We start from the raw sequence: 21,412 nt of genomic DNA, 5'->3' as shown, positions 1-21,412 counted from the left end.
ATCGCATAGAACTCCAGACTAAACGTTTTCTGGTTCACTTGCTCATTTTTTAACCCAGTCATGAGTTCTGCTTCTGACCCGCTCCCCGGCTGTATGTATCTGGCTAAGCAGAGAAGACGCCAACCTGCACTGGGAAAGGGTGTGACCTCCTCTGGGAGTTCTCTATACTAATCAAGACCCTGGTCCTGTCTCCATAATTCTATGGGGGCTCATTGGAGAAAAGTTAATGTCAATTTATAAATTGTGAAGGAAGAGGAAGAGAGAAGAAATCTCAGGATATGAGAACCACCTCATGGAAACAAAGGGAGAAAATTTTCTGTGGACCCCAAACCATCTCTCATAGAGTTCTCAGTCAGAAAATGGGTGAACTGGTGAAATGTAAGGAAGGAAAAATGGGGGCACTGAGGGACTGGTGTGTGGGCCCTTCCTTTAGGCACCCATCACCTGATCCACCACGGCTCCCTCCGTTTTCCATTGTTGTTCTCAGCAACCATCCCAAAGTGTCAAATAAGGGGGCACTTGTTAGTTGGTCTCCCTCTAGCACAGTCTGAGACCCAGACTCCTCATTTTATAATAGCAATATTGACGCTTTGTGGTTCACCAAGCCCGTTATAGAGAAGGTGGAAGAAGTAAGCTCACTTTGCCCCCATGAGAACCACGTACGTGAGGGGAGCAGAGCTGGCAGGACTAGCTGTGCCATGTCACAGAGCTCTCGTGTCGTTCACGTCAGTGTGGCCCAGCTGGGACTCCTCGACTCTCCTGATTCCAATGTCCCCGTGGCTTATAGAGACCACCTTGTCGGACCCTTTGTTTTACTGAGGAACAAACAGGCCCAGCTAAGAGAGAGCCCCGGGCCCTGCTTCTCATAAATTGCAGCCAGAATTCCCATCTAGAGGCTCCATTTTCAGATCCAGGTGTGTTTCTGCTGCTGCCTCTTGGAGGCAGAGACAGAAACGAGACAGCGTAGAGGGGGTCTAGGGCAGGGCATCCCCGGCTCCCCACCCAGGGAGTTGTGGAAGGAGATCAGAGGTTAGGGGCTGTTTCCTGGCGGGGGGGGGGGGGGTCATCATGGCAGACTAAGGCCTTCTTCCCCTTCGTGAGCCAAGGGCCATTCGAGCATCAGGCTCTTATTTAATTGTGACTTTCAAACTTTACTTGAGGGTGGTGATTTTAGGGTTATCTCTTTTCATGATGGTTTTTTTCCCTTCCTTCACTCTGGGGAAGAATCAGACTAATTTTTTTCTCAGTAGGGGTCAAAGATGGGCAATAAGCTTTTATGGGGTACCTACTATGCGCTCAGTGCTGTGCTAAGCATTCATTACCAATACTAACCCACTTGACTTGTGCATATGGCCTCATGTTTGGTTGAATCAGAAATATTGAGAAATTGCTTCAGGTGCGTCCAAAATGTATCCGCTTCAATTCCGTTCTTCAAACTTCCCAGAGATGAAACATGGCGGACTCAGAGCGTGCCGTAGACATGTTGGAACCTTAAGTCTTTCCTCGTGGCAGCTTCTGGGCCTCAGAATTGGGGGGATAAGCGGGCCCCACAATTGTCAATGTTTCCTTAACCATTACAATTCAAAACCATCAAAAAGTTTCTCATCTGAAGTTTGTAGCAGAATTTATAACTCAAAATTCCTCCCATGGCCATCCTTTTTCACGCCCAAACCTAAACCAGGTGTCTGCTGTTGGAAACGAGGCCCTTGGGAGATCTCACGGGTCATGTGCTCTCATGTTTATGTCGAGAAGAGCTTTGTTAAGAAGTCTGAGCTCTGCCTGGCCACCTGTGGACAGGTATAGGGCCGCCCGGGCTAGAGAGGAGCCTGGGTAAGTTATGGCCAGGACTTTCATTTCACTAGCAGGTAAAGTTGATTTGTGCTGTTGATTTTCAATCTTTCTGACTTTTGTGAGTGAAAAATCAATTTCTCAGCCCAGAAACTTCAAGTTTTTTTCTGCTCTTAAATTATGGAGCCTGCTTTCAGGCGTCCTTCAACTTGTGCTCTGCAGGGGACTCTGGGTGGTGGTGAGTTTCTTCCCAATCCCAGGTCCGTGGCAGCCACAGCAGACTCCCTTGCACGCTGTCTCTCTTTCTTTTTGTCCCTCTGTCGCTATCGTATAAACACCAATAGCGTCCTCTTGCCCTGGCAGCCTTCCTTTGCCCATTCTTCATCAGAACCTTGTTGGGTGTTGATCCTAGAAGCAGAGGTGGGGCCTGTTCTAAAGTACAACCAGGGCATGATTATTTGTATTAAGATTTACAAAAGGGGTCCTTGCCCAAACTTCCATTGCATCCCTACGTATCTCCAGTGTTTTTAAGTCTCTTTGTAAAACGTATCAGGAAAAATCCCATTGCAGAGAGCAGGCCCTCGAGGCTGGAGAAGGACCTTCCTTCCTCACACCCAGACCAATTCAGTAACAAATCAGTGAAAGGCGGAGGGAGAGCTCAGACTGCTGGGCCTGTTGGGGTTTCCCTTCAGGGTGGAACTCTGAAGGACGTTCCCCATAAAACACTGGAAGGCTGAAGGCACTAAAGGAGGAAACCTGGCAAGAGGAAAGGGCCAAATCACCTTCCACAGACAAACTGTTTGTTCAAACCCCCCCGAAGTCAGGGCTTTCTTCACTTTGACATTTTCTGGGTGAGAAACGGTGAAGAGGAGAAGCTTTTTGGATGGTCCCGCTGTGCTGTTGGCCATCCCTTTCTCTGAAACGTCCGCTCTCTCTCCACAGCAAGCATGCCCACCAGCGAGACGGAGTCCGTGAACACGGAAAACATCAGTGGCGAGGGCGAGACGCAAGGCTGCTGCGGCCGGCTCTGGTAAGCTGCGGCTCCCGGGCCACGGCCCTCTGCTTCCCGGACTCGAGTCCGGCCCAGAGCTCCCCCAGGCTGGCGCGGGTGGGCACAGGCTGGAAGGGCAGAGCACCCCTTCTTAAAAGCTGATGTTGGTGGGGGTTCTGAAGTCGCCCCTGTGACAGCTTTGTGCCCATCCAGATCCTCTCCCCCTCCCCCCTCCGGAGCCCTGCCCGTGGCCCTCTAGAGTGGGCAGCCACGGGTGGCGAAAGGCCGAGAAGCAGTCACGGGTGGGCCGGTTTGACGCAGGCTCTGCTACTTAGCTGAGCTTGGGGGCGGGCTTTGGTCGCTTTAATGGGGGTAGACAACGTAGGGGATTTTCTGAAGGGAATCAAGAATGTGGTTTTCTCTGACAAAAGTGCCAGCGTCCCAAAGGCTGGCTGAGACGGGCATCGCTCCACACTGACTTTAACACTGTGGGGCAGCGGGGCCCTCTGACCGCTGGCCTGCAGCTTCCTTTGGCCATTGGGTTTATGAGGGTTCAGTAAGTGGGCACAGCCAGGGCTCTCCTCTGAGGACCGAGGTAGAGGTGGTCCCCGCGAGCAGAAGCCCCGGGACGGCGCGGCTCTGGGCTCCTGGGTGGAACTTTAAGATGTAAAGGACCGCGGGGAGTGCTGCACTTGAACCTGCTCACCAAGGGGTTCTTTTTTGTGTCTTTCAGTCAAGCGATCTCCAAATCCAAGCTCAGGTTAGTATTTGGCCTTTGTCTCTGTTTCTGCTGCCTTCTTTCCCCGTCTGTCCGGTCTCCTCTTCCACCCCCGTCCCCGGTCCCCGTCCTCTGAGCCCTCCATAGAAGTCAGCTGGGAGTTGTTGTAAAACTTGGTGACTTCGCTTGAAAAACCGACCAGCCGCCTCTTTATTGTGCGCATTTCCTAGTCATTGCCCAGAACTGGGCACTGTGGGGAATCCTGCTCCTTGTGTGTGGTTTGTAGCTTCTCAGGGAGGGACACACACTCACACACACACACACACACATGATCACACACTCACACACACACACGATCACACAAGATCACACACACACACACTCACACACTTGCACACAACAAACGCTCACTGACACACAATCACACACTCACACATTACACATTCACTGACACACAATCACTCACACATGCACTCACACACACAATCACACACACACACTCACACACTTGCACACAACAAATGCTCACTGACACACACACTCACACAGCACACATTCACTGACACACAATCACTCACACACACACTCACTCACACACACACACAACACACACACACTGACACACACACACTCACTGACACACATACACACACACAACACACACAATCACACACACACACACACACACTCACTGACAACCCACTCGCACACAACATACACTCACTGACACACAATCACACATGCTCACACACACTCACACCCTCACTCACACTTACACACTCACTCACACTTACACACACACAACACACACTCACTGACACATCACACTCACACACAACACACACACATACCCACAATCACACACATACACACACTCACTGACACAACCCACTCGCACACAACATACACTCACTGACACACAATCACACATGCTCACACACACTCACACCCTCACTCACACTTACACACTCACTCACACTTACACACTCACACACAACACACACACTCACTGACACACACAACACACACACTCACTCACACTTACACACTTGCACACTCACTCACACTCACACACAACACACACACTCACTGACACACACAATCACACATGCTCACAACACACACTCACTGACACATTATCACACCCTCACACACTCACACACATACACACTCGCACACAACACACATTCACTGACACACACACTCACTCACACTTACACACACACACAACACACACTCACTGACACATCACACACACACAACACACACACATACCCACAATCACACACAACACACACTCACTGACACATCACACTCACACACAACACACACACATACCCACAATCACACACATACACACACTCACTGACACAACCCACTCGCACACAACATACACTCACTGACACAATCACACATGCTCACACACACTCACACACTCACTCACACTTACACACTCACACACAACACACACACTCACTGACACACACAATCACACACTCACTCACACTTACACACTTGCACACTCACTCACACTTACACACTCACACACAACACACACACTCACTGACACACACAATCATACATGCTCACAACACACACTCACTGACACACTATCACACCCTCACACACTCACACACATACACACTCGCACACAACACACACTCACTGACACACTATCACACACTCACACACATACACACTTGCACACAACACACATTCACTGACACACACACTCACTCACACTTACACACTCGTACACACAATCACCCACACTCACTTACACACATACACACTCACACACACAATCACACACACACTCACACTTACACACTTGCACACAACACACACACACCAGTTGAGAGCAGTGACAGCCCAGCCCAGGCCTTTCTTCTCCATACATGTCCCTGGGTCTCACACACGGGCCTCCCTGGGCTCAGAGCCCGCGATGTGAGTTCAGATCCTCCCTGCCGTCTGCAGCCTTTGTCAGCCCCCTCTGGTCACTCTCCTGTCTCGGGGCTTCAGCTTCCACGTGGTAAAACAAGGGCGTGGATGAGGGCCAGGTCCTTGCCAGCTCCAATGCCCAAACTCCATGAGGATTCCATTGTTGCCACTGCGGGGGGACCTGCCTCATTTCCAGCCGCAGCTCCTGGGCAGCCTGGGCGGGTACCAGGAAGGTCAGAGGCCTCCCACGGCAGCCGTGCCCTCCTTTGTGGATATTTTCCACATCCCCTGGGATATTCTCTGCTATTCCTAAAGGACATCAGACTTCCTTTCTGCTGGAAGCCATCGTCCCTCACTGCCACAGGCTCTAGCTAAATACAAGGGCCCCGTCAGTGGAGCTTGAGCCCGCGTCCCTGCCCTGTCGCTCAGAGCCCCTCAGCGCCATCTCGTCGCCGCTGCCCCGTCTCCCCCTCGTTCTTGGCTCTTTGTCGTCAGATGTCAGAGCCCGGTTCAAGGGGAACGAAGAAGATGGTCCCCTCTGGCAGGAGGTGTTTTTCATTGTAAATCTGGCTGAGCAGGATTACAAATAGGAACCTGACGTGGGTGGAAGGGACCCGCTCGCTACTTGTCTGTTTGATTGGATTTAATTTATTTTTATGAAAATATGCTTCAATATTAGCTCTGCTCACGAAGGTATATTTGCGCATCACTCACGGCTGAGCGTTCAGGCAGCGGATGATTCAGTGGGAAGACTCGGGTGCCAGTAGAATTGATGGCTCTGCCGAGCTCATGGGAGACTAGAAAGATTTAAGAAAGGAATTGAGAGAGACTTTTTTGGGTCACGATTTCTGGGTATCAAGTTTCTACGCATAAATTCTATCGGCTCAAAAACCCAGGATAACGGTAACGTTTAGCATGTGACTGACCCAAAATATTCTCCAGGGCACAAAGCTGCACTAAACAGTCTCCATATATTGATATTTATGTGAGTACCATTTTTTTCTTTTCTATCTGTGTAAACAGACTCTTCCTGCTGAAATGACATGCTGAGGGTTTGAATTACACATAAAATATTCTGTCCCAAGGAAGTCAGACAGGACCACTCCACCCCAGCCAACAAAGCAAACATCCCTGCTGTTAAGACGCGTGCTTTGTGTCCCTCCTCCGTGCCCCTTGGCCCCGTCTGGTCCACTTCCCCAAGTTCACTGCCGCGCTCAAAGCTCAGTCGGGGCACATTCCCCCGACCGGGAGTCAAGTCGTCTCTTTATTTCAGCCGACGTTGGCGTCGCTGGAACCGTTTCAGTCGAAGAAGATGCCGCGCCGCGGTGAAATCCGTGTCGTTCTACTGGCTGGTGATTGTCCTAGTGTTCCTCAACACCTTGACCATTTCCTCTGAGCATTATAATCAGCCCGACTGGCTGACCCAGATCCAAGGTATGAGAAGAAAGTATCTTCTTTTTGTTTTAGATCACACACAAAAACACTGAGTGCTGAAAAATTACCCGTGCATATATCTTGTAAATAAAAAGCTATCATAATAAAAAAAAAAAAAAACATTAAACTATGGTTTAGTTTTCTGGGAGATTAAGGGGATATTCTAATGAATGCTAACATGAAAATTTAAGAAATAGCTTCAACTCAGTGAGATCGCACGTATCATGTGAACACTGGACATAGACTATCCATAATAATAATAATATTAATATTAAATAAAATAATTAGACAATAATAAATAAATATTATATAATAATATATGTATAATATATAATAAATAAATATAATAATAATGAAATAATAAAATAAATAAAATATTTAAACAATAAAAGAACTGATCTGATGCTTTAAAGCTCTCAAAGTGCTCCACAGATGTCCTGCTCTTCCTAACAACTAAGATACTCTGGGTCCTTTCAGCCACAGTTTACAGTACAGGAAACAGACTCGGAGAGAAGTGACACGTGTAGCTCTTTGTCCTCAGAAGCCATATTGGAAACCAGGGCCCGCTGACCCCGTGTCTGGGGCCTTCTCCACTGGGCCATAGTGTCTCTGCTCAGGATGACTGGCCCAGGGACCCGTCACTGGTCTGTAGCAGAACCAGGATGCGAACCCTGCATCCCGCAGCAGAGGAGAAAGATGTGAGGGAACAAAACAGAATCACGAGTGGGCTCAGGAGGTAACATTGTGGAACTGAATTTTAGCCTGAATTTAGGATCTAGCGATATGCGAGATGTCCGCTCATTTGCCAGGACAGTTAGACCGAGAAATGCCAGAGGCTGCCCTGTCTCTCCCAAGGGTGCAGGATATGTTGGTGGTCATAGATGGGCCACGGAAGGGAGTGCTCGTTTGGGAAATGTGTCCAGTGGTCAGAGCACCCAGATTTCTGAACCGTTTGCCTTTCCAGATATTGCCAACAAAGTCCTCCTGGCCATGTTCACCTGTGAGATGCTAGTGAAGATGTACAGCCTGGGCCTCCAGGCCTATTTTGTCTCCCTTTTCAATCGGTTTGATTGCTTTGTGGTGTGTGGTGGGATCACTGAGACCATCCTGGTGGAACTGGAAATCATGTCTCCTCTGGGCATCTCGGTGTTTCGATGTGTGCGTCTTTTGCGCATTTTCAAAGTGACCAGGTAAGAGCTGCCGCCCCTCCCTCCCCCCGAAGCGGTCTGAGCATTTGGATGTGCACATGTGCGGCCATACATGTGCAGACACACCCGTGAGCTCTCTCCTAACCCGCGTTTTTATTCGCAGGCATTGGACGTCTCTCAGCAACTTGGTGGCATCTTTGTTAAACTCCATGAAGTCCATCGCTTCCCTGTTGCTCCTGCTCTTCCTCTTCATCATCATCTTCTCCTTGCTGGGAATGCAGCTGTTCGGGGGCAAATTTAACTTTGACGAGACCCAGACCAAGAGGAGCACCTTCGATAACTTTCCTCAAGCTCTTTTAACGGTGTTTCAGGTAACTTTTCTCTCTCCTTGCTTCCATCGGTGATGGAGGAGCAGCTGGCTGCAGTTGTCGTGCTAGGGCTCAGGGCAGCGAGCTGAATGGTCACTGCTCCTCCAGGGGCATCTCTTCCCCTGAGAGGATGTGGAGCCTGCCCAGGCCCTAGGGATTGCAGTACGGTGCACTGTGGGCATTCACAGAGTCCTTGGGTAGAGCGGTCTGGACTGATTGGAGAAAGGAAGAGGGGAGCAATGACCCCCAAGTGGGGCCGGGTCACAGAGTTTACAGCTTATCTTAGAGGAAACAGGAAGCCACCTGAATGGACGGACTAGGGGGGGTCAGGGAGAACTTGTTCAAGAAAAATGACCTGCACTGTCGTGTAGAGGTGTCCCAGAGTGATGCAGTCAATGCAGAAGGCCAGCATTGAGGGGATGGAGAGCCTGGTGAGTAGGGAAGAGGGGTCAGGGCCAGAGACATGGTAAAGACGGAAAGGCAGGATCTTGTAACAGATTGGATGTTGGGGAAGGGGGAGGAGAATGAGCCAAGGAGGATGAGGTGCCTTTAATAAGATAGGGAAGTTTGGAAAAGGTGAGATTTCGAGGGGAAGAGAATGAGTTCCATTTTGGACAGCCTGAGTGCGGGGCGACTCTGGGACACCCACTTTAAAGAGTCTGAAAGGCAAATAAAAATCCAGTCTGCTCCTTGAGGAGAAACAGGATGGTCACCTAATCGGGAGTCTTCTCTAGAGAACCCCCAGCAGATGATGTCATCACCAACAGAAAAAGAGGAGGATCCGGGACACGGACTCTTTGTGGACAGCCACAGGGAGGGGTGGGAAAGCACTCAGAGAAGGCCGTGGAGCAGGGTTGGGGGCCAGCTGTCGGGCCCTTCACACTGCATCAGAAGCAGGTCAAAGGGAATGGCGGGAACTAAGACAGGAAACTTAGACATGGTGGCCGACCTTCCCACTGAGGAGGGGAGCCCTTGGAGAGGCTTCCTAGGGACCCGAACTAGCCAGACCTGTTTTAGGTGAATCATGGTAAGAGCTCTGGAAGGATTGGAGAGGACAGCGGCAGAGCCGAGGAGACGGGTCAGGAAGCTCGGGCCGCAATCTCATAAGGGTCTAGGCCAGGGGATCTCCTCCTTTCCAGAGGCCGTCCGGGTGAAGGGCCCCCCAAGGGCCAGGCCGTTTTGTGTCCTCAGAAGGCAGCTGCAGTTGTTCTGCCCTTTTAAAAATTGTCCCTCTGAGGCTAAGTCACTACCCTGCTGCACCTGTATCCTGGAACGCTTTTGTTGTGCATCCGATTCCTTTTCCCTGTGTGATGCAGCTCTCGTATCTGCCATTAAATTTAGCTTTCGTCGTTAAACTCGCTTTAGTCATTGCGTCATTTCGTTCACTGAAAATGCTAATGCAGAACAAACCACTAGAAAGGTCCTTCCTTCTGGAGGGTTGGAGAACGTCATCTCCCTGAACTCCGGCGCCTGCCGAAACGTCATCTCTGAGGAGGGGCAGGTCTCACGTCCTGAGTCAAGTAAAGCGGCCGAAACCAAGATGCCTGGAGAACTCTAACCAGCCAGAGAGGAAGGGGATGTTCGACGGGCCCATGAGGCGTGGAAGAGGAGGAGCTGTGCTTTTATCCCGGCTCTGACGCGAAACGAAGCAAGCGGCAGCGTCCTGGGTCTCCCTTTTTGTCTGGCACGTACAGCTTCAGGCTGAGCTCGCGTGGGCTTCATTAGACCATGCTGGAAGGTCAGGTTAGGGGGCATTCAGGCTCTTCCCTACTCCGCTCCTTAGGCTGGCATCAGGGCGAGAAGAGTGGGGCAGAAGTTGGGAGATTGGGGTTTTCTCTATTCTGCTCCGTCACAGGGTGACCACAGGCCCATGATTCCTTCTCTCCAAGCCTTTCCTCATTTGTAAAAGTGAAATAGTTGGGCTTAGACCCCGAGGTCCTTTGCACTTGGATCCCTCTGTAGGATCAGAGGCTTCAGCAGGCCCCTGAGGCAGAACCCAGATCTCCGGTGGCGGCTGTCCAGCCTCCATGTGGAGACGCGCTAGGGAAGGCGAGCCAGTCACCTCCCAGGCAGCTTGTCAGCGCCGGACAATTCTAACTGATGAGAAGTTTTCACCTTTTCTCCCCAAGTCCGTTCCTGCGCCACAAAATGGATGAACTTCTGAAAGCTCACTGGTTTAGTGAGTGTTAATGAGCTGTTACTTCCAACTCTCACCTGTTGCAGGGGATGACAGACCTCTGATTTCATTGGTAATGAAGAAAAACTCCTTCCACCATTTGCCCTTGGCATCAGTGCTGCCAATTATAGACTTAGAGAATTGCCAGAGGCCGTGAGAGATTAAGTGACATGCCCGGGGTCACGTGTCAGAGCTGGGGCTCAAACCCCGGTCTTCTGAGCGTCCCCCATCATGTTGATTCTCAGTCCTGTCACTTGTACAAATCTAATTCTGAGCCCGGTGAGGAGCACACACGGTAAGGATCCACAGCTCCCCGAAGACTTTGCTCTGTCATTGGATGTGGCAGAAGCGGCCTGGTGATGGGAGGACCTCTCTGGCTCTGCGCTCAAAGGGTGGCCCCAAATCAGCTCCTGACTCACGTTTGGTGAATTTTGGCAGCTCACGGCACTTCCCGCGGCCTTAGAAGAGGTTGGATTTAGAGGGACTTTGAGGTCCCTTCCAGCTTTCCATCTATGATCATGTGACCCCGTGACATTGCAGGGACACAAGTTTTGATTTAATATTAATGATTAGATTAATCTCGATGATGAAAGTTGCTCAAAAACTAAATAGACTGTCTCCAGAGGGAATTAGCTCCTGCCACCAGAACTATTAAATTAGAAGCCGGACCACCATTTGTCAGACATGTTATTGACTACAGTCCTACAGATGGATAGAAAATTGGTTTCAAGCAGTGAGGTCTTTTTGAGCTCTTCACATTCTGTGATTCTTATACTATTCACTATTCATCTTGATTGGGAAGAGATGAATCTTCTGCCACAACCTAATTACTTTTCTCCAGTTTGAATAACTAGGGAAGGTGTGTTGGGAATTGCCGGTTAGTTATTTCCGTCTCCTTGTGATCCCACTTGGGGTTTCTTGGCAGAAATAGTGGCGTGATTTGCCATTTCCTTCTCCAATTCATTTTACAGATGAGGAAACTGAGGTAAACAAGGTTGTGATTTTCCCACACAGCTAGTAAGTGTCTGAGGCTAAATTTGAACTCAGAAAGATGAGTCTTCTTGACTCCAGGAGCAGCAAACTATCCACCAAGCTACCCAGCCTCCCTGGTTTATTGGGATAGTAATAGTTGGGAACCTTCTAAACTACTTTTTTTTTTTATTTAGTCTAAGCAAAATTCCTTTGGCTAAACCCGACAGCTCAGCATAAAAGCTATGTTAGCCCAAGGGCTATGCTATCAGACTTGTCCAAACTTTCCCGAGTGTTAATAATGTTAGCAGTTTTGAGTCATTAGATATTTAGTAGCCATGCAGCCTTAGACAAATCATTCAAAATCTTTTTTTTTTTCAGCCTCAGTTTGCTCATCTGTAAAATGGGGATGATTATTCCTATTGTACTTGTTTGACAAGGTTATTTTGAAGATCAAGTGATAATTGTATGTAAAATGCTTTGTAAATCTTAAAGACCTCTTTGTAGTAATCAATACACATTTGTTCAATGGCTGATATGTGCCTCTTGGCCCTAGAGATAAAAATACAATGAATGAAAAAAAAAAGTTAGCAGTTTTGAGCACCTGTTTCCTAAAGACGTTTATTATCTCCCCCGTGGGTCATATTTTCATGTTTTAATTAAAATCCTTTGTTGATCATTCCCAGTTTTTTCTTGGTCTAACTTGACATCGATAATCTATATAATATTTTAAGCCACTTATGATTGACTTTGGCGTGTGTACAGATATCTCTCTTGCTTAGGAGATGCTTTAACGAGGGGTAGCAAGCTGTCGTAAGAAGCTAAAATAACATCTGTTGGTAAAATTGGTCAGAGGAGTGAAAGACAAGGAACTAGTGGAAATTAGAGATTTTGTTTTTTATGACTGTCGACATTTATTTAAATTCATTTTGCAATGGGCTGACTGAGCCCTAAGGATTCTGAGTGAGAGGAGATTGATGAAATGGCGAGCCACATAGTCTTATGTCTGTTAGAATTCTGTTGGAAATACATTGAGAAAGTAGGTAGAGTTGAATTTCTGTTTCCATTTTCTATCAATTCTATATAGGATTCATGTAATAGAAAATATAGTGGAAAAGATTTGGGCATCTTCACGTAGCCTGTGACCATCTTTAGGAGTAAAATAGGAAAACAGATTTTGTTCCTCTCCTTTCCCTCAGTGACAACGAACATGTGCATTTTAGATTCTTACAGGCGAAGACTGGAATGCTGTCATGTATGATGGGATTATGGCCTATGGGGGTCCGTCTTCTTCCGGAATGATCGTCTGCATATACTTCATCATTCTCTTTATTTGTGGTAATTGTATCCTTCAGTGCTGCCCAAGAGCAGTTATAAGGTTGTGGTGGGATATGAAGAGTTCATTACTTTGATCAGCTCTTTCACTCACATTATTGTGGGAAATCCTTTCTTAATTTTAATTCCATTTCATTAAGAATATAATTCTAGTAAATTGTTAGCACTACGGTCTATCTACCCAGGTTACTTATACCTTTGGAAGCTAATACTTAATGTGCAACAAGAAAATGGGATTTACACACATATATTGTATCTGGGTTATATTGTAACACATGTAAAATGTATGGGATTGCCTGTCATTGGGGGGAGGGAGTGGAGGGAGGGGGGGATAATTTGGAAAAATGAATAAAAAAAAAAGAATATAATTCTAGAGGAAGTCAAATCCCATCGTTGTTTCAGAATTAAGGCTTCCTTGCTATGAGCAGTCAGGAAAACAAGAATCAGTAGTGACCCCTACCCCTTGTTCTGTCACTGGGAGGGACATCAAACGATGTTTCTAGAAGGGTATGATTGTTCCCATAATAGCAACCCAAGTTTGATATCACAGGATCTGTCAATCTCTAGTTTATCTTAGTCCTTCTTGAATCTATTTATATTTTCATCCCATAATTCCTAGTTTAGTGATGAATTCTAAGTCCCTACAAGGGCTGAATCAAATAGTATTTCCTTTTTATTCTAAAACCAATTCCTTTCCAACTTCTAGGGGTACTCTTTGAGTTCTAGTACTTTGAGATTCGATGAAGAGCCATATGTTTCCTTTCCTATTATCCATAAATTTAGTCCTGTTACTTCTCAGCCTTCATCTTTCCTGGCTGAAGTCAGTCCTAATCAGGACCATCCTACCAAAGAATTTTCTGTTTTCTGGGTCCTTTTAGTTGCTTTCCTCTGGATTTTCTATAGCCCACTTATACGTGTCTGGCATTCCCAGGGATACATAGACTCTGATTTTGCTCAAGGTTAGTTTCCTCTTTTTGGCATCTCTCTTGATGTTCTTTGATGTCTTTAATGGCTCCTGTGATCCACTGGTCAACAATCATGCTCAGTGTTTTTCTAGGTCTTTTGGGGGGGGTTGTAGCCAAGAGTTTAAGGCCCATCATGGTTGTAGCCAAGAGTTTAAGGCCCTTCATCCTCTAAGTAGAGCAAGGATGATTGTCTCCTAAATGTGTTACTTCATCCTGATCCCTGCACAAGAAAAAAGTCAAGGTGACGGCCTTGGGATGTCCTGGGTAACCTATGGTAGTTTCTTTAAAAAGGAAACATTCCCCAATTTAGGTGTTTTACAAATTCACACTGATGTGCTTCTGCCTTAGAATTGAAAAGATTTTTGCTATAGTAATGGGACAAATGACATCAGATCAAGTCAACAAACATGTAGTCAACATCTTAATGGATGCCCGGCATGATACGAAGTGCTGCCTTATGGCCTCCTCTAGTGAAGAATTTGCAGTCTCTGTAAATTATACTAGAATCCATGAATATATTTCTGTATATGTAGCACAACATACAGACCTTAGCGCAGGGGTTCTCAAACTACGGCCAGATGCGGCCGCTGAGGACGTTTATGCGGCCCCGCCGGGTGATGGCAAATGGGCTGAGGGGCGGAGACGGAGTGTGAGCTTTTGTTTTTACTATAGTCTGGCCTTCAACCGTCTAAGGGACAGGGAACTGGCCCCTATTTAAAAAGTGTGAGGACCACTGCCTTAGCGCATCAAATAGTTAAAGAAATTAATAGAGAACAATCAATCTAGTTAACGTGGCCAGTCTCTTTAGCAGATGTTAAAGCAATGCAGTCACATGGATGTACCGTTCTCCATCTTTTAAGTTAAAATTTCCCGCAGCTACCCATAGTACCCTAAAATGTGATTCACCTCACACAATCACAGCAAAAATGACAATGTTGCTCGTGTAAAACAAAAAGCACAAGCCTCTTGGAATAGATGACACATAGAACATGTGAGTTCTGTGCAGTGATCAAATATAAGTCATGTGATCAGAAACATGGCGAATGAACTGACTGTGTCATCAATCAACCAGTTTTTCGATGAATGCTCTATTATGTGCCAAGTGAGGAGCATCAGAGGTATGAAGACAGAGAAGTAAATAAACCGCCCGCTCCAAGGCCTCCTGCTCTGAGGAGAGACAGCCTGTGCATAAAGACCTCTTCCAGCCCTTCGCAACCTGTCTCCAATCTACCTTTCCTGTCTTTTTGTGCGTTCCTTTCCACCTTGCACTCAGAGGTCCCATCAGGCTGGCCTTCTTTCCGTTCCTCATATACCGTCCTCCATCCTCCATCTCCATGCCTTTGCTTTGGCTACCTCCCATGTCTCCCAATCCTGCCTCGCCTCCCCTGAGAGAATGGATGGAGGAGGATGTGGAGGAAAAAGAGAAGAGTTTCCGAGGGCTTGCTGTTTGCTGACCCTGACATCCCCTCCTGGGAGAGGCCCATTCTTACCTAGGCTCATGAGGTCATCATTGCTCAAAATAGCAGAAACCCATTGTTTAAAATTGCCTTATTGACAGTTTATGCCAGTGGTCCTCAAACTTTGTAAATAGGGGCCAGTTCCCCGTCCCTTAGACTGTGGAAGGGCCGGGCTATGGTAAAAACAAAAGCTCACACTCTGTCTCCGCCCCTCAGCCGCGTCTGGCCCACGGGCTGTAGTTTGAGAACCCCTGGTTTATGAGCTTTTCAAGAAAAAGCCACCTTGTTCCTTTACATCCAGGTTATTTTAAAACAGAGGAGAAAATGGGAAAAGTGGCCCCAGGTGGGTGATCTTTGCTCACTGGATTTGGCTTTTGTAACTTTTGACTTGTCCTGAAAATCACCCACACTTTCGAAGGAAAAATCCTGGAGCGCACCACAGAGGACTTAAAAGAGAGTCAAAACCTTGCCCACTTGTTTCCAAGTCGGATTTATAGTTGTGAACAATAGGTCCAGCTCCTGTAAAATAAACTCCTGGGGGGGTTATTTGGAAAGATGGTATTCCTATTTACTAAATCATCATTTTACTAAAGAGTCACACCTTAGATGAGTGTATGAGTTATATTTAATATATGTTTATGTATACATTTTATGCACACACACATTTCCATTCTGCATTCTGGAACAGTCTTTACACACAAAGTATGACCTAGTAAAGAGAAAGCTGGCCTGAGATTTGGGAAGCTTGGGCCTTGGCTCGTGTCTGTGACAGGCTCATCCTGGGAATCCCTTAACCTTTTGGTGTCACAAGCGGCTTTCTAAAACCCAAAGTTAAGGAGCATGTGCATATCTGCCATGATGTGGGAAGTTTCTTCACTGTTGAAGTCCCAGATTCAATTCAAAAAAAAAGATTAATATCAGCTTGACATTTTATCTCTTTTTCTATATCATTGTGGCTTCTCTAACTTTCCAAAGTCACACAGTACCATGCCTAGTCATCAGATGGAGCAGTTGCCTGGGAGCAGAGCTGGTATATAGATAGATAGATAGATAGATAGATAGATAGATAGATAGATAGATAGATAAATAGACAGACAGACAGACAGACAGACAGACAGACAGATAGATAGATAGATAGATAGATAGATAGATTAGATAGATAGATAGATATTTTTTTCCTTACCATTGCTGAGTTCCACAATGACCAAAATAGAGCAAAACTGAAAGAGTATGTTTATCCTTAAAATGATTTGGATTAGATATTCTGTTAAATGTTTTCTTGGCCATTGCGGTGGACAATTTGGCTGACGCTGAAAGTCTCAATACTGCCCAGAAGGAAGAAGCAGAGGAAAAGGAAAGGAAAAAGACTGCCAGGTAAGTGGAGTCACAGCTAGAGCTCCAGGTCCTGGTGAATCCGACCAGTGCCCCAACCTCTTTGGGCTTGTTTCCTCCGCTCTCAAAAGAGGAGTTGGAATAGGTGACCTAGGGCTGACTCCTGACTGAACGCTCAGGAGATCTGACCATCCCAGTCAGCCATGGGAAAACCCCAGTGATCTTCACGCGGTAGTCACTTCTGCCACCGATCCTGCCCTGAGCGAGCTCACAGGCTCCGTCTCGGATGTCCGGCATACTCGGAAATCGCTCAGACGAAGGCAAACATTTTGGCTCCATTGTTCCCACTCTTTAGACTGGGATTTGGGCCATTCTTGGGTTTAAAGAGCTGAGGCGGTTAGTTTTAGTGTCATAAAGTAGATGCTGTGATAGATGAAAATGGCTTTGGGATGGACATTTCGATACGATCTCCTTAGTCAATTTGGCCCCGAGAGGCTAATGAAAGTTCTTGGGTAGATTAATGCTATTTTTAAAAATGGTAAATCTTGTTCCCAATTAAACTGTTCCATTCACACCCAGCACTTTGCATTTCAACATTTGTTTGTGTTCTTTTCTCTGTAGAAAAGAAAGTTTGGAGAATAAAAGGAACGACAAGCCAGAAGTCAACCCGATGGCCAACAGTGACCACAAGGTGTTTGTTCCAGAGTGTTCCTTTCTGGGCCGTTATGATGGGTGGGCTGCCGCTTGCCCACAGCCTCTGGGCAGTCACCAGCATCTGGGTCCGAGTGTCAGAGGGCAGGAGGCCTGGACGAGTCGGCCGCAGCAGACCCATGACTTCCTGGCTTTGGGCCACTCGAGAGGGCTGGGGGAGGGGTCGCCATCCCAGGTCTTCTGCTCCTCCCAGCTTGAGGAAAGGGTGGAACATGAGACATCCTCATGGGTTCCTGAGCCTCCTAAAAATAGATGGGAGGATCAATGGCCTGGGAGGCAGGGAGGCTCGGTCCTTCTGGGGGTGGCCACTGGAGTGCAGGTTCCTCACTCCCACTGGAGCGTAACTGAGGAGCTTTATCTCTTCTTCGTTGGTTCTCGCCAGTGGTTTGTTTTGGGGGCAGAGGTTATTTGGGGGTGCTCCGGCTTTGCTGGTTTTCCAGGCCTTCCCCCTCCCCAGGTCAGGTAGGACCCACAATTGTTCAGTGGCCAGCGTTCAGCGTCCAGCCGCCCCTTCTCATGCTGGACCTGCTTCCCTTGCTGCAGGTTATAATTGACGACTACAGAGGAGAGGATGAAGACAAGGACCCCTACCCTCCGTGTGACGTCCCAGGTAGGGTGCTGGCCCCCAAGATTCCTGGCTTTATTTCGTAGACCCTGAGGCTCGGGATTCCTAAGGAAGCCCTCAGAGTTTCTGGGCCGGGCCGCCTCACCAAGATGGAGGCCCCGTGGGGCCCAGTTAACTCCCTCTCTTCCCCGGCCTCCGTGTCAGCCGCTGGATGGGGGTCACCTGCGTGGCCCGAGAGCGGTCTGCGTGGCTGCCAGGAAAGGGGCCTCGGGGAGCAGCAGCAGAAGAACCGTCCGCTTGAGACTGAGCCCTTTCTGGTCCCTTGTGGGGGCCTTCCAGTGTGGAAGAGGAGGAGGGGCTCTTCCTGTTTCCCCTTGTGTCTGTACTCCTGCCCCTCAGTAGGGAGTGAAAGTCTTGTCAGTCAAGGAGTTTTGATCTCCTGACTTGAGATTCTTAAAAGGCTTTCAGTGCAGAGCAGGAGCCTTTCCTAGGAGACTGAGCCGTGAGCTGCTACGGCACAAAGGGATGTTCCACGGGCCTGGGTTTGAGCTTCGGGGCTGTTTGTTGTTTTGCCTGAAAATAGATCTTCTCGTTTCATGCCTTTAAAGACGTTTTTCTTCAAAGTAGGAGAAGAGGAGGAGGAGGAAGAAGATGAACCAGAGGTTCCTGCTGGCCCCCGCCCCCGCAGAATCTCAGAGTTGAATATGAAGGAGAAGATCATCCCCATTCCCGAAGGAAGCGCATTCTTCATTTTTAGCAAAACAAATCCGTAAATATGCCTTCTTCTTCGTTCCCTGCTTTACTCGTGAGCCAGTGTGGGGAGTCGGGCGGTGGGTGCAGGGAAATGGGCAGCCCCTTCTGGTGTAGGAGGCGGGCTGATGGAGGAGGGCTCCCCGGTGCAGATCAGGGCTCCTGGTATAGAGGAGGGCTCCCGGTGCAGATCAGGGCTCCTCGGTGCAGATCAGGGCTCCCGGTATGGAGGAGGGCTCCATGGTGTAGAGGAGGGCTCAGAGGAAGGCTCCCTGGCACCTGCGCCAGCTGCATGGTTTCAGGCAACCCACGTAACCCTCCGCACCTCAGCTCCCTGATCTGCCTGGCATCGAACGCCCGAGCTTCCCCACTTCGCATACTCCCCCAGGCTACCTTCCAGCAAACACTGCCCGGCCAGCTTTCCCCCCAGATGATCCTAGGCGGCTTGGCTCTCCTCTCTCTCCCTCCCTCTCCCTTTTCATCCTGGCTTCTCCGGTTACTGCTCACCCCCCAGCTAGGAGGGTCAGTGATGAGAGAGCCAGGCCTGGAGTTAGGAAGATCGGAGTTCAAATCCAGCCTATGGCCTTGGGTGAGCCGCTGTTTGCTTCAGTCTCCTCAACTTTAAAATAGGGATAATTGTAGCATCCACCCACAAGGTTGTTTTGAGGAACAAATGAGACGTGCATTAAGCCTTCAGCGCAGCACGTAAGTGGGCATTTAATGCACGTTATTGACTGGCAGACTCACCTGCGATATTGGAGGTCATGACATGGTTGGGGTGAATTAGTCGGTCTAAGAGCCCTCCCCGAGACATGAGGAGTGAATCCACGCGAGCTGCTGAATGGCCGGGGCCCCCTCTTTTCAGAAGGCAGAGGTTGCTCCCTTGAGAGGCAGCGGGCTGGACTTGGCATCTGATGCCCTACGTGGCATGAGGGAAGCTTTTTTACTCTTCAAAAAGCTTCTTCATCTAGAAACCGGGCTTAACAATGTTCACATCTCCGGCCACACCGTGAGTCGTTAGGAAAGCTTTTTGCCAACTTGGATCCTGATAGAAATAAACGTGAGTTGTGAGTCCTTGTAGGCCAGAGAGCAGATTGTCAATTCCATTAAAATGCACATTTTAAAGTAAGGATTTGTAAGTATTGAGAAAGAAATAGGATGACTATCTGCACTCTAGGATTTCTTAAAAGTAAACCGTGCCGGACTAATTTGATTAAAACAGAACGATAAGGTTGATATTGATATGATTTGTATTTCTGGCTCAGCTGTGTGCCTGAAGCAGAGTCCCAGTTCCCCCGTACCAACCCTCACAGAAATCCGAAATTCAATAAGAAGCTACAGTAAGGGATGTCTTCCACTTCAGAGCTGCACAAAAATTCATTACAAGGAGCCCACAAACAGTAGGACAGGGGACCGGGGCCAAGAACCAGGCTGGTAGCTTCCCAGTATCACCAGAGACTATCGGGGATGTTTTCTTATTTGACCTCACAATAACTCTGGAAGGCAGGTGCTATTATTATCCCCATTTGATAGATGAGAAAACTGAGGGAGGCAAGGGATGTGACTTGCTCAAAAGTCCAGTAAGTATCCAAGTTGGAGTGCGAACCAAGAACTTCCAAACTCCAGACCTGACTCTTTATCCGTTGTGCTACATGACTGCCTGCAGGCTAGTGGAGCCTGGAGAGCTCCCCCAAAAGCTGTTCTCTTCCACCAATAGGAGAGGGACCATATGAGTCCTTGGAATAGAATGGTAGTGATCAGAGCAGAACCTCCTAGGCCCAGGGACTCTGCAATTCCCAGCCCTGGAGAGGGCCCCAAACCCAAAGATGTAGGGGACACTGAGATCAAGGAATCCTAAAGGCCGTGGGTGAGGTTAAACAGACAGATAACCCCCCCCCAAAAAGGTAGAAATGAAGAAAATCTGGCCTACGCCCAAAGGCCCGGGCCAGGAACTAAAACCAGAGATGAATAACTCTGTGAAAGCACCAACTTCAAAAACGACTCTATATCTAACTCCGTAATGATTGCAAGCATGATTTCAATAAAAACCAAGAATTTCCCATAAGGATGTGAATATCCAGAAGGAATGGAACAAGATAATAAGTTAAATACATCTCTTGAAGGAAATTGAAAGGAAAAAAGCTCAGAAATGAATCAATGAATGAATGAAGCATTTATTAAATCGTTACTTCTGTGTCAAGCAGAAAAGATGTGGGAAATCTAACCCAAGTAACAGAATAATTGAAAGGCAGTCTAGACCAAAATATTCTTAATTCCACGAGACAGGAAGAAATATTAGAATAAACTTAAAATGCTGAAAAAAAATAAAGAAAATGAAAATGTCCTATTCAAACAAACAAAAAAAAACCAAAAAAAAAAAAAAACTGACCTACAAAGTTGGTCAAGAAGAGACTATAAAGCCATGATTTAAAGAAAAAACCCAAACATTTCATTTCAAAAAATTATGTATAAAAACTGTCCATAGTGATTAAACCAAAGGGCATGGTGAAGTGAGAAAGAACCCATTGATTACTTCTCAAATCCCAAGATGAAATTTCCAGTAATGTCATGGATAGGAGTCCTCATATTAAAGAAAAAAAATATTCAGAAAAAAAGCAGTTTGGGTATCAAGGAACAACCAATCGGAACATTCAAGACTAGCCATCTTCTATAAGGGAGAAGAAGGGATCTTCTAATAAAATATTCCAGATGGGCTTATGACCAGGAAAAATTTACCTTTCAACACTGAGGAACATATAGATCT

At 47.6% G+C, this 21,412-nt stretch overlaps 1 protein-coding gene across 9 annotated transcripts in view; it reads left to right on the top strand.

Moving 5' to 3' along the window:
- Positions 1-21,412, top strand: part of CACNA1D (calcium voltage-gated channel subunit alpha1 D) — a 292,709-nt gene that overhangs the window by 178,841 nt on the left and 92,456 nt on the right. For 8 of the 9 annotated variants that reach the window (XM_074284468.1, XM_074284463.1, XM_074284469.1 and 5 more), the window contains exons 10-19: positions 2,731-2,818; positions 3,513-3,539; positions 6,712-6,872; positions 7,837-8,062; positions 8,184-8,391; positions 12,757-12,877; positions 16,550-16,664; positions 17,244-17,313; positions 17,877-17,943; positions 18,523-18,667. In XM_074284468.1, the coding sequence (XP_074140569.1) occupies positions 2,731-2,818; positions 3,513-3,539; positions 6,712-6,872; positions 7,837-8,062; positions 8,184-8,391; positions 12,757-12,877; positions 16,550-16,664; positions 17,244-17,313; positions 17,877-17,943; positions 18,523-18,667 (1,228 nt within the window). The remainder of the gene's footprint in view (positions 1-2,730; positions 2,819-3,512; positions 3,540-6,711; positions 6,873-7,836; positions 8,063-8,183; positions 8,392-12,756; positions 12,878-16,549; positions 16,665-17,243; positions 17,314-17,876; positions 17,944-18,522; positions 18,668-21,412) is intronic. The other variant, XM_074284465.1, reaches the window with a different exon arrangement.

Source organism: Sminthopsis crassicaudata, chromosome 1 (genome assembly GCF_048593235.1).
Source record: "Sminthopsis crassicaudata isolate SCR6 chromosome 1, ASM4859323v1, whole genome shotgun sequence".
Taxonomy (NCBI): domain Eukaryota; kingdom Metazoa; phylum Chordata; class Mammalia; order Dasyuromorphia; family Dasyuridae; genus Sminthopsis; species Sminthopsis crassicaudata.
This window is presented reverse-complemented; position numbering and strand designations above follow the sequence as displayed.